Below are 12,642 nucleotides of genomic sequence, written 5' to 3'. Positions count from 1 at the left end.
TATTCCCCCTAGAGGCCGTAGAGAACAGCAATCGGATAGGTGGTTGATTTACTTCGATTACTAGTCGATTAAATGAAGCTTTCACTTAGACTGACTTGGACAGATTGGCCAAGAACCGCACGAGGACCTCTCTATTGGCTTTCTAAACCTTGGGCGTATATCTTTACGTTACTTCTTACTTCCAGCATGATGGCCAAAGCCGCTGCCCGAAGGCCTGCCACCTTTGATGCATGCGGCCGAAATCTGGTCCTTGTGGCCTCCCTTGGTGTTGGATGCGTTCTCGCCGGTACCCGTGGGACCGTTCTTCTCTCCTGCTTCGCAACCGCCCGTCGCATCGCCCCATTGCTCGGGGGTGCTGCTGTTCTCTATTAGAACCACATTGTTGCTCTCCCAGGAAGACATTTTCACGGATTGTAGTGTTGTATCAGTTGTTGGGGGCGGAGTGTAGCTCGAATTTTACGTGAGAAAAAATTCTGCGGCAGAAGAGCGATTGCAGCTGGCGTCAATGTTGTTTACGAGCTTTGATATTTGGCCGAGATGTTGGACACAGCTAAGATGAAGAGAATTATATATAGTAACGAAGTTACATAGAACTGCAACGACTTAGTTTACCACGTGGTGAGTTATCAAATTGAACCAAAGAAAAGAAATTGATTCACTCACACACTGAGCCACGTGAATGAGAAAATCAAGGTTAAACTTGAGGCAGCCATCGAAGTGAGTTGAGTTGGATAGTGAGTGTTATTATAAATTCGATTCCGGGTACCCTGCAGATAAGTAGACAGTCATACCTGACTCAACCTGAGGAATGAAGGCACGATACCTTAGGCATGAAGGCGCCGTAGCCCGATAGGGTGTAAAATAATTTGTTACTACAGCAGTATAGATTGCTTGTTATCCAGGAATGGCTGCGGTTTTATTCACCAGATTTTCCCTCGGTCTAGGTTTGGGTGTTTGATATGAGGCCGATTCACTTATTTGGCCGCTTGGATCTGCAGCTTGTCCGCTTGATACCGAGTCTTCTGCTTTATAAATGGCCAGAGAGGGTTTACACAACTTGCTCTAAGGTGAAAACGATATGTTGTGTTACATGTACTATGTGTGGTTTAACGATCGGGTAGCTGCATTACGCACGACCTTGCAGTACGCGCCCTAAGATGCATTGATTCGTACTTGACCGCTGGAGTTTGGTTTCGTACGGATGGCGGGAGTGTAGGACCAGCAGCAACCAAGCCTGAACTGATGTGATTCGTTGGATTGGCGAAACCGAACAGGAACTCATTAACAGGTTGACTGAACATGGGATTCAGCGAATGATATCGCTTCAGTTGCAAAGCCTTCGCGTCACAAGCAGCACAGCCACAATAGGCACTTCTTCATGCCGTGGAACCAGCCCGGCCACATGTGCTGACATGCCCATCACATCCGGATTTCAGCTTCCAGCCTGATCCAGAATTTCCCCTCTCTTTTCTTCGAACCCATCGCAAGGATGCTTGAGCTTCAGAGCCAGGCTTCAGAGCAAGGGCAACCTTTGTGTCTATACCTCTCGTATCATGATCTAGCCGGCTTCCTCCCAGCCTCAAGCTCAACCTTATGATTTTCACCCCGAGCCATGGCCCTTGTTCCAAGCACTGCCTCTTCCCGATGGAATGCAGAACTCCGTCTCGCACAGGCGGTCTCGCAGTTCGAAGCCGACTTGACAAGCGACCAAAAAGCCGTGTTCAACAAACAGCGGCTTTATCGTCGCACTAACCCACCTGACAGCAGCGATGTTATGCGACTCACTGCCGAGATCGACCGTCAAGCAGCTCAAAAGGGCCGAGGAGTTCGGTGCTTCGGCCCCCGACTCACCAACGTGCTCCAGGCCGTAAAGCAGTTCGCTTCGATTGGCGACGTCCTGGTGGGCGGCTCTCAGAACATCGTTGCATGCGGTGTCTGGACTGCGGTGCGAATGTCACTACTTGTTTGTATACCCGAGCCAGAACCTATCAGGTTCTGTTCCTGACATGCCAGTAGCTCATGGCCAATTTCTCTTCTCACCTCGAGACTGTGTCACTTCTCTTCATGGCCGTTGGCCGCTCGGCGCCTCGATACCAGACCTTGGCTCTCATATACCCTCATTCAAAAAACCTAGCGTCCTATCTTTCAGAATACTTTATCCTCATCGTTCAGCTCTGCCACCGTTTGCTTAAGTTCACGCAAAAGTCTTTCCTCGGACAGCTGGCTGCGTCGCTATCCGACCCCGAAATGAAGACGTTTCAAACTGAACTGGAAATTTGGGCAAGCAACATCAGAGAAGAAGTCAACCTCTTGCTGAACCAAAAGGTGGACGACGAATCGTCTAAAAACTCCCGCTTCAGAGCCCTATCGACCAAATTCTCAGAAACGCAAGCACAACGACAAAAGTTGAAGCATAGGCTTCGTGTTCTGAACGCCTGTTCTGCACACGACCACGAGTCTACCTGGAAACAGACGAGGAAGATTGGCAGCACGTCCCTTTTCAGTCGCCATGAAGAGTACGACTCTTGGAAAGCAAGCCCCCGTTCGAGCACACTGATCTGGGCGGGGAAACTGGGTTCAGGGAAATCGGTCCTGATGGCCAACATCGTGGATGACCTCAATCTTGCCACCGAGAACCTAAAGATCACAGTGGCCTACTTCTTTTGTCGACACGACCTTGCTCAAAGTTTAGAGGCACGGAATATCATTGGTTCCTTGGCCCGCCAGGTGCTTGACAAGCACCAGACTCCCTCCGCCCACGAAGAAACATTACAAGAAGGGGACCTTCCAGCAGTGATGACTATCGTTGAAATGGTAGAGATGCTGTCACGATGCGACTTTAAGGGCACAAGACCCATGTTTCTTCTCGATGGACTAGACGAGTGCACTCAACGCGAGCGGTCACTTGTTTGCTCTACCCTTGGTCAGTTACAAAATGCATTCAGTCTACTTGTCTGCATCTCGGTCAGGCTCGACGCAGGCAACTCCCTGGATAAGGACATCCGACAACTGTTCAACAGAAGTACCCTTACTATGCCCCGGCAGCATCTCGAGATGGTCGATTTCATCAACGCCACGCTAGAGGATTGTCTTACTTCAGAACGGCTTAACATAGGAGACCCGGCCATTATTGTCGATATTCGCAAGACATTACTGGAGGAAGCTGATGGCATGTTTCTCTGGGTGGCGCTCCAGATCGACTCGCTCTGTGAGAGGCATACAGACCAGGAAATTAGGCAAGCACTGCTTGATTTGCCTAAAGGTCTACCTGCAACGTTTCAAAGGATACTCAACGCAGCTTCACCACATTCGCGGCCGCTCCAGACTAAAATTCTCCGGCTCATCTCAATTTCTCGCCGTCCTCTTACGATAGAAGAGTTGAAAGAGGCCCTAAGCATCGATCCCGGAAACCCCAAGTGGAACCCGGAAAACGTCATCAACAACATGCGCTCGGCCATGGCGTCCTGTGGAAGCCTTCTGGTGGTTGACGAGGAAGAACTGACTGTCCGACTTGTCCACCACAGTGTCTGCCAATTCCTTCACAACGATTGCAAAATTGAGGGAGAACAACTGACGGCACCGAAAGCAAACGCTGAGATGACGGCCATTATCGTGACGTATCTTACGTTTAGTACCTTCGAGAGACAACTTGCGAAGGTATCCTCCCCGAACATACAGGCTGCACCCATTCCCTCCAACATCATCCGATCGGTTACCAATCATTCTACGAGAACCAGAGACTTGGCTTTGCGACTACTAGGCTCATCAAAAAAGACGGACGTGGACGCCAGCAAAGTGCTTGTTAAGGGAAACGCAACGCTCAAATCTAGGGAGGAGGTTCACCATTTCTTTTCATACGCGAAAGAGAGCCTTCTGTACCATGTGATATCGACAGATCAGCACGAAGAATGGGCATACAAGATGCTGGTTGAAGTGTTTGAAACAAGACAGATCACGACCGAAATCACTGACCTCAGGGGACGAAGTCCCTTGTCCTACTTCGCCGAGCATGGTCATGAAGAAATGGTCGCCCAGCTTCTGAAAAAGGGTGCAGACCCATTTCAAGCCGATAAGGAAGATGGAAGAACGCCCTTGATCTGGGCGTCTGTGACGGGGCAGTGGGAAATCATCAATCAACTCATGGAAGTGTTGGTGGGCCCTGCTTCTAGACAACATCACGCCGGAGTCTCCACAGAAGCGATGATTAACACAGACAATGATTATCTTACCGCCATAGATACAATCTATGGCCAACCTGCAAAGGAGTGGGCATTCTCACGAGGTTACGGCGACATCTACTCAAATTTGTTCCGGAAGCATCTAGGGAGAGGCTCCGACAGCCAATTGCCTCCCAGAGATTCCCTATCAAACATTTACATCAAGGTGGCCACAATGGAAACATTTCACCATCATGGCTCGAGAGGGATCATGGACTCGCGGTCGTTACTTCAAGATGGTCCTAGTCGACCTCTGGAAATATCCTGCAACCACGAAATGACACTTGACGATCTCATCCTTGAGATTACTTCCGTGCATAGGAACGCAGTTACCTATCCCCATGCGAAGACTGAGGTCTGGATTCTCGGCGATCACCTAACTTGGCTGCCTCCCAGAAAGCTCTCCGACGACCGACAGAAGATCTATGATATTTGCAGGCAGCATGTACGTCCCTTTCACCTCTGCTTCTGGGTGGGAACACCTAGGATAGTTGATTTGAAGGAGATCGGCGTAGATCGGCTCCCAGCTGAGTCTGTTTTCGTATTTCTCAAAGATCACAACCTTGGAAACGGCATAGTCATGGGCATTGGGGTATTTTACATCCCTATTTGTGTTACAATTGCGGAACTGGCTGCATATACCATCAAAAGCCAAGGCTGGTCCGATGATTGGGACCATATTTCTGTCTCCAAAGTAAGTCATAACGTTTCTAGTGAAGATTCAGTTTTAACTCCAGAGCTAGGAGCAGCCGCAAAATAATTCATATGTTTCCTTGGATTCCAGTCAAACTGTTGCCGAAGCAGGCTTAACGCATGGTTCTATCCTTAGCTTCGAGAGAAACGGATGGGGGTGAGTTACATATCCATTTTGTTTGATATTCTCAAGTTTTTGACTCTATTAGTGATCCTGAGACCGGAGGGTTATGGATCAATGGCTTGTCGCGTCCCCTGTTGCATCGCAGAGATGCCCTGAGGATCTCTGGTCGTAGCCGTCAGGTTCATTCTCACCTACCACAGAAGACTTGAGCCAACTCTCGCCAAGGGATGAGCACGACTGGTAAAATTTGTCACTTGGGAAGTTCAAGAGATTTGGGCCGATATTTGAATTTGCCGTGAAGCACAAGTGCTTCGCTAGCCATTTTGGATTGCAGGAGCTGCTTGTCTACATTACGTGATTAGTCTCAAGAGTATTCTACCTTGATTGTCCTCTCAGAACCAAACTTAGAAGGGTTAACCACTGTTTATTATTTACTTTTCCTAGACCTAAAATATGCGCTATGCAAAACAAGCTGATACTCTTGGAATAAAGATAGAACATCCTAGCTCTTGGCAGACATGGGGTTAGCCTGCACTTGATGGGTTACGCTTCTGATTTTTCATTCCCTAAATCTGTTGCTTATGACATCCTCCGAAATGGGAGGCACATCTCTGGGTATAGAAACGTTACATTGGGCTTCTAGGACATTTTTTCTGTGAAAAAGTCCTTGAAAACGAACGCTAAAAAACGTAATGCTTTCATCTAATCATGCTCTATCGTACACAAGATCCATTGAAAACCAGCAGACAGAGTGCTGCACACCAAGAATTTAATTTAATTTACTCTAGGTTGTACCTAGCTGAGACCGTAAAACTAGAAGACTCAGTGAACGAAGCGGCGCTTTCTTCGCTTGCTTTGCGTGGCCTCAAACTCTTCCTTGATCTGTTCAAGCATGCCGTCAACCGTTAACACGTCGACGGCAACGCCAGCGATGCTCTTGGCGACCATGATAGCCTTTTCGAAGGCTGGACGGCTGCCCGCCGCAACCTCGAAAGCGGCAGTGTGGGTTCCCCCGGACGGAACGCTGCCGTTCTCGTTGGTGATGGCAAAGTACGGGCTGATGGTCGGGAAGTCGTGGCTGATGTTGCCCTGGTCGGTGCTACCGCTTGGGTCGCGCAGCTTGTCGACGTCGGCATCGGGGAGCTCGCCCCCCAGCTCAGTAAAGTACCTCGTGTACGAAGAAGCGAGCACGTCGTTGGAGACCATGTTGGAGTACCCGTACGGGCGCATGGTGACGTTCAGCTCGGCGCCCGTGGCCAGCGCGCCGGCGTCGAAGCACTTCATGACGCGCTCCGTCCACTCCTCGAGCGCCTCGTCGTCGGCGGAGCGGATCTGGAACGAGGCCTGGGCCAACGCGGGGATGATGTTGATGCGCGTGCCGGCCGAGGTGATGATGCCGTGGATCTTGTCCGTGGACCGGGTCTGCTGGCGGAGGAGGGCGATGGCATTGTTGGCAAGAATGAGTGCGTCTTGGGCGTTGACGCCCTCCCAGGGTTGGGCCGCGGCGTGGGCCTCTTTGCCGTAGTATTCCACTTCGAAGCGGTCCGTGGAGGTGGTGATCATGTAGGGCGAGTCCCCTCCCGCTGTGGGGTGGGTGATGAGGGAGATGTCGATGTTGTGGTCTCTGAAGGCGCCCGCTTCGAGCAACTTGACCTTGCCACCAAGACCTGGACATCTGGATCAGCTTCCATCGTGTATCAAAGGTGACGGAGTGTAGTAATCTTACTCTCTTCAGCAGGAGTGCCGAACAAAATGACTTTGCCTGGAAGGTTCTGGGCACGCATGATCTCCGCGGTGGCGAGAGCTCCTCCAATGGAAGCCGTGGCGATGAGGTTGTGGCCACAAGCATGTCCAAGTCCTGGTAAAGCATCTGTAACGACTTATCAACACTTGCTTTGGTCTCACTCGGGCGCTTTGGCATTGTCAACTCACCATACTCGGCGTTGAAGGACACGACAGGCCCATCGCCGCTGCCCTCAAACACGGCTACGAACGCAGTGCTGATGTTGTAGATGGACTTAGTCACGTTCCATCCCTCGTGAGACTCCATGAAGGAAGTGAGGAGATCGTGAGCCTTGACCTCCTCATATCCGAGTTCCGGGTTGTCATGAATTTCTTTGTTGATGGGCCACAGGTCGTCGACGATGGAGTCGATGTACTCTGACACAGCGTCCAAGTATGGGCTGGTGGCGCCGCTGGTTCCATTGCTCTGGCGGGGGAGTAGGGAAGACGCTGCTATTGAGCTCGCGCCTAGAACGACGACGAGCGCTCTGGAAAGATATTGGATTCCCATTGTTGTTGAGCTCGAAAAGAACCCTAGAAATGACAAAGTGATGTGGTGAACAGTAGGTTGTGACACAAAGAGGCTGTTCCTGCATTAAGTATCCAATCCTGAGGGCCTCACATCTTCTCTTAAGTAGTCATCCCGGTATGGTCCAGTACTAGAGAAAGGTGCCTGTCTTATCTCCTCCAGGAGTACGGCTTCTAGGCACACGTATGATTGTGGGAGGAGACTTGATGACGGATATCGTGACCCTCTTCACTGCGTCTTGGCTTTCGCGCCGACGAAGCGCTCCTCGGCTCTTAGATCGATGTCTCAATTCGCAGGATTGTTCGGCAGTGGGCATTGTGGGGAAGCGCCCAGCTTCAGGAAAGAGGCGAAGGATCTCATGTCAAGACTGACGTGCCTCAACTGGTGAGGTGTTCACCGCCGAAGGGGATCCCATCCCCCTCATGATGCCCTCCCGGCCCACAAACCGGGAACAGCAGTCTTGGCGGGACAGATAGCTATTTATCACAACCTCCGATATCTCGTCCGAGAGGCTTGGCCCGGAGGCCGTACGAGTCCGATCGGACCAGAATGCACTGTAGAACCACAGTTGTGGTTTGCCGTGGGAAAGACTCCCCCACTTTGCTCCTGTTTTCCTCCGCATTGCAACGAACGGCAATGAGGGGAAATGCTGGGGACGGGGTCAGCCCCCGGCAGGTAAGCTTATTAAATAGCCGATCGCTAGTAGTCATTTTTTTGCCGACGGCGTTATCAACGGGTGGTACGTAATATGGATAGTTTACTCTTACACGTGTTTTGTGATTCCCTGCGCTTGTCTGACATGATGCTGTTGGGAGCCTGGGGAGTTGCCATTTTCGCTACGAGTAACTTGCCCGACATGACGGCCATACTGGTCTAGTATCTCTAGTTCTGGCTGTCCGTGAAATAAAGATCTTATTAAAGTGCGTCACCCCCGCGGGCATGAAGTTGACGACGGCGAGGCGGTCATGCGCTTGGCCTTCGGGCGCGAGAGAGGCGCCGGGCCAGCTCACGTGGAGGTTATAGGTGGGCAGCTGGAGCTCGAGGTCATGACAAACATGGGGACGTAACGCTTTCCGTGGCGGAACGAATATGGCCTGTTGTGTTGTGAATCGTTGGCCTGAGGTCTAAGGAAGGCCCCCAGCATGAGGACAGACGTACCAGAATGTCTCCAAGAAGGGAAAACATCTTGGTGATCGTAATGTGTCACTTTGCGCGTCCTTGTGCACGGCGTGAAAAGACACGCAAAGGGAGACGATGAAGGCGAAGGAGGACGGCAGACGTCCGGGGAAAAGCTGTTGTGTGTTCATATTATAGCGTGCCAGGATGGAAGTAAAGCAGTTGCTGAAAGACTGTACCGTAATAAATGCCACTTGCTGGATGATGAATAGATATCTCGGGTCGATTGGTGTCTTCCATACGCCCCCGAAGATGGACTTGGGATCTGAATCAACAACGCCGACTTTTTCCTTCTAGATTTCTTTTCTTGTGTCGTGACGGGTGATTAGCGGGAGCATTTAAAGTAGGAACAATTGGGGAGGAGAGCGGTGTTTGGACTTATAGCGTATAGCTAATGTCCGCAAGAGATGAACGTGTGCTTGCTTTGGAGAGCATGATCTGTAAGATGCGGAAGCAGAACGGAGGTAACCACGGAAATGGCAACCTTGATAATGAATAGTCTTTTCTGTGAGGCGTTATGTTGAAATACGGACGTGACACATACTTCATGCTATCAATGTCGAAAATTCTCTCTTACTTTTCATGACTGAGGGGGCTCTTTTCTGTTGTGCCAGCAAGATATCAGAACGAAGGTTGCCCGGGAGAACGATGAAGCTCTGAGGGCCAGACTTGTATCCAACATGAAACATCAACAGAAAAGTGGTTACTCCAAGTTGGACATGTTCAGTGTTCCAGGCAACTGGGGGCCTTGGAGCTCGCGATATTGTTCCTGTCTTTGGTGGGGTGTTGGCTCCCCTTTACATCAACGCAGGTAGTCAGTCACAGAATGTTCTGGGGGATGCAATGAAGAAAACAGGCAAGACCGTGAGATTGGGGCGCCCTCGTCAAATGTCTGTCTCAGACTTCCAGCTTACCATAGCTCAGGTGATCCAACTCTTTAGGAAGTGGTAGCACAGTAAACTGCAGTACGTGGTGCTGCTTCGCGTGTTTACTTTTGATTTTCGCCTTGTGAGTTGTTTCTGACACAATGGTCTTTATTTTGCTAACCTTGGAAGTTACACACGAAATTCTGTTAGATCAAGAAGAAGACTCTAACATGGCCACGACTTTTTGTTTAGGTATTTGATGTCAAACTTCGACAGTTAAGGAATACCAGCATGTTTGGGAGGCAACACCAGTGGAACTGAATGCCGATGCGACTCTCAGGCATAGCAAGTTTCTGAATACATTGTAACGCTACCTCGTCGCAACGCGTGGTGAAATCAGAGTTTCAGAAACAGTTATATTGTGGCAACCAAAGAAAAGCTGATGGCTGTCCGTTCTGGAAGTGTTCATTGAAGAGTGTGGTGAGACATATCGTGTCTATCATTGAGAGGGTCAGGCCATCTCATGTATCAAAACATTGAATGGCAATTCTCCAGAGATACTTCGCTCTACTCGTATAAAACTAGCTCAAAAGCTTCTCGATAAACTGGCGTCAAAGGTTCCCCCCCGCAGACTTACCATCAGCCTCACAACCTTGCAGAATGTGCTCCACAGGTTTCAGCTCAAAATTCATTCGCATCGTCAAAGCCGCCCCTGCATTGTGGCAAGTTAAGGTCACACTTTAAATAACAGCCAGGGTTCTAGACACCCGAGACTCGTGATAATGCACATCTAGGGCTGCAGCAGAGAGCTTAACGCTCGACAACGCCGCAATCAGAGCCTCTTGATTGATAGCCTGCCCTTGCGCGGTGTTTTCAAGCCGCACCCTAGTGTTAATTGTCGCAAACGCCTCTGCATTGACCAAGGTTGGGATGTTCGGCGTGCGAAACGTCACGCAGTCCGACGCCCCCATCAGCGCGTGCAACGTCAGGTGGAGCGTCGCCTGCAACTCCTCTTCAACCTCGGGCGCTGACCGTACGACTTCGTGATAATGGATCTCCATCCCCAATGCCGTGAGAGCCTTGTACGCCAGCTTCTTGCTGACATGGCTCAGTCCGATGATGCCGAGGACGTGACCGCGCGGATTCCACGAAATGGTGCTGAGGAGCAGGTGCATCACGAGATACTCGTCCGGGTCGTACGTACGCGCGACCTGCTGTGAGCGCTAAACGTTGCGAAAGACGGAGAGAATCACAAAGGGGGCGGGGTCCGAGACGGCCTCCTCGCTGGCGCCGGCACCGTTGGGGTACCGGGTCCGGCCGAGGCGAAGCTGGGGAGGGCGGGAGGAGAACGGGAGGAGAGACACGAGTTCGTCGTCTCACTGGCCCATCTCGCCGCCCGTTTGGAAGTGTGGGCGGAATTCATCCTGTTTCTTATTTTCAAGGGCCTTGATGTAGGGTGGTCGACCACGATCCTTGTTGGCTACGACGTCGAAGCGTTGCGCGAAGACATCGTTATAGTAGTTGTGGTTGAACTGGATGTCCTCGCCAAGACGGAGAACGACGGGTTTGCTTCCGGACCTTGGGGATGGTCTTGTAGGTTGACATGTCGCTTTGAAACTGGCTGATGACACGTTTTGCATTGAGTTTGATACCAGCAGTCGAGTTTCTCCGTAAAAGCAGACTAGACTCATAGAGTAGCGTTTGTTTATCCGTTCAACATAGGCAATCCTGGCAGACGTGAGAGCTGCCTTCCGTTGATGCATTGCGTGGTTATGTGAATTGACCTGAGACATCTACAACTAGTGCCTAATGATCTTAACTTTTTGAGTGTCTATCACCACATAGTTCCTCTTGCTGGATGATGATATCGACGACAAAGACGATACGCCTTGATCACCTGAATTCAGCGGATATGGAGGTTTTATGGGTCAAATATATCCCACGAAGATCATAAACAGCGTGGAAGTGAAGGTCTGGTCAATTATATAGTCAACGGCGCCTCTGCTCACGCATGTCATCAGTCTGTGGATGTAACGCACACAAAGTAGAAATGTCATTTTTTCCTGTTCCAAGACGCAAACATGGGTTTCAAAGTTGAAGCCAAAACAACGGAGTGATTTCCTGAAGTCATATAGAAGGGTCGACTGCGCCCCCCAGCTAGCAGCTCTTTGCGCAGTTGGCTGGAGAATAAAGTACGCAGATGGAGTGACATTTTCGAGTAACTCCCTCAGCCATAAGATGATGTATTCTTACGAACGAAGAGGGGCAAAGGGCAAATTGGCATTTCGTAAGCTGCGGATGATGACGAGGTCGTTGGCCGGTCAAGGCTTTGCTTATAATCCAACTGAAGCATTCGCTCAAAACAGGTAGACTTCTCAGCTGGGATGTAAATATTCTGTCAATTTCGATAGTCTGTTGGTGAATGACGTTGTGCAGAATTTCTAGCCATGTTGCCATAAAACATCTAACGAGATGCCTTCATACTCCACAAGCTGCAGAGTCTGCATTGGAGAATAGGTCATACACATTCTCGGTCAGGTCATACCGGCGTTGCGGTGGTTCAACCCCTGGGGGGGAGCGCTGCAAATATCAGGTGAAGACCGACCATGAGCTCCACTAATCAGAGTGAGTCGAGGCCCGCATAACCCATTTTCCCCTTATTTTACAAAGCTGGGGGTTCGGGTGAAAGTGGGAAGACAAAGCGGGGTGATGGGCCGAGGGAGAGCAGCCACTCATCGCCGTGCAAAGTCCGACATGCTGTCTTGGGAATGAGTCCCGCATGAGAAAGATACCAGGGACAGCAGTTGATGTCGTCATAGTCGTGTACAAAAAGCATCCCTTCTCATTGAAGGACTGGAATAGGATAAAGGCAGAAACATGGGTCATGGGTACACCTCCAACAACTCAGGATTTTGTACTTGAGGTCGAGAGCCTTGAATTTGGAGAAAATGAGGAGAACGTACACTAAATGTCTGGCAAGGGTCGGGATTGGGAGGCCAGGAGTTGACCAATCCTCCAGACCCACGGCCAGCCAGGTCTTTCGGGTCTCAAGAGGCGAGAGGCATGTCCACAACTCCTCCGCCAAGTCAACGCATCCAACGAGCGTCAGACTGTTCGTCTCTCTCGTGTTGGATGGAGCCTTGGAGAAGAAAGCTGCAGATAGCGGGGCTTCTCCAAAGAGCCTAGGCCCGTCTAGGCTTTTGGCATCGGTTCCAACAGGACTGCTGGAGTTTCTGCTGCTCATTCTTGTTCTGT

General features: G+C 50.6%; 4 protein-coding genes across 4 annotated transcripts; 1 reads left to right on the top strand and 3 right to left on the bottom strand.

Annotated features, from left to right (window-relative positions):
- Positions 1-168: 168 nt before the first annotated feature.
- CDEST_14879 (uncharacterized protein) lies at positions 169-402 on the bottom strand (the record flags this gene model as incomplete). Its single annotated transcript, XM_062931035.1, has 1 exon — positions 169-402. The coding sequence occupies one exon, from the start codon at positions 400-402 to the stop codon at positions 169-171; it is 234 nt and encodes a 77-aa protein (XP_062787086.1).
- Positions 403-1,612: 1,210 nt separating this feature from the next.
- Positions 1,613-4,977, top strand: CDEST_14878 (Putative NACHT nucleoside triphosphatase, P-loop containing nucleoside triphosphate hydrolase; the record flags this gene model as incomplete). Its single annotated transcript, XM_062931034.1, has 2 exons — positions 1,613-1,963; positions 2,017-4,977. 2 exons carry the CDS (start codon positions 1,613-1,615, stop codon positions 4,975-4,977), a joined length of 3,312 nt encoding a protein of 1,103 aa, XP_062787085.1.
- Positions 4,978-5,668: 691 nt separating this feature from the next.
- CDEST_14877 (Putative peptidase M20, xaa-Arg dipeptidase, bacterial exopeptidase dimerization) lies at positions 5,669-7,622 on the bottom strand. Its single transcript, XM_062931033.1, has 3 exons — positions 6,967-7,622; positions 6,761-6,904; positions 5,669-6,701 (listed from the first exon to the last, which is right to left on the bottom strand). The coding sequence occupies exons 1-3, from the start codon at positions 7,325-7,327 to the stop codon at positions 5,857-5,859; spliced, it is 1,350 nt and encodes a 449-aa protein (XP_062787084.1). The 5' UTR covers positions 7,328-7,622; the 3' UTR covers positions 5,669-5,856.
- A 2,505-nt stretch (positions 7,623-10,127) lies between these two features.
- CDEST_14876 (Putative D-isomer specific 2-hydroxyacid dehydrogenase, NAD-binding domain-containing protein) lies at positions 10,128-11,027 on the bottom strand (the record flags this gene model as incomplete). The annotated part of the gene is made up of 3 exons (XM_062931032.1): positions 10,128-10,610; positions 10,685-10,715; positions 10,768-11,027. 3 exons carry the CDS (start codon positions 11,025-11,027, stop codon positions 10,128-10,130), a joined length of 774 nt encoding a protein of 257 aa, XP_062787083.1.
- Between the last annotated feature and the right edge of the window lie 1,615 nt (positions 11,028-12,642).

Source organism: Colletotrichum destructivum, chromosome 10 (assembly GCF_034447905.1).
Source record: "Colletotrichum destructivum chromosome 10, complete sequence".
NCBI lineage: Eukaryota > Fungi > Ascomycota > Sordariomycetes > Glomerellales > Glomerellaceae > Colletotrichum > Colletotrichum destructivum.
Note: the sequence above shows the minus strand (reverse complement) of the source record. Positions and strands in the feature narration are given on the sequence as shown.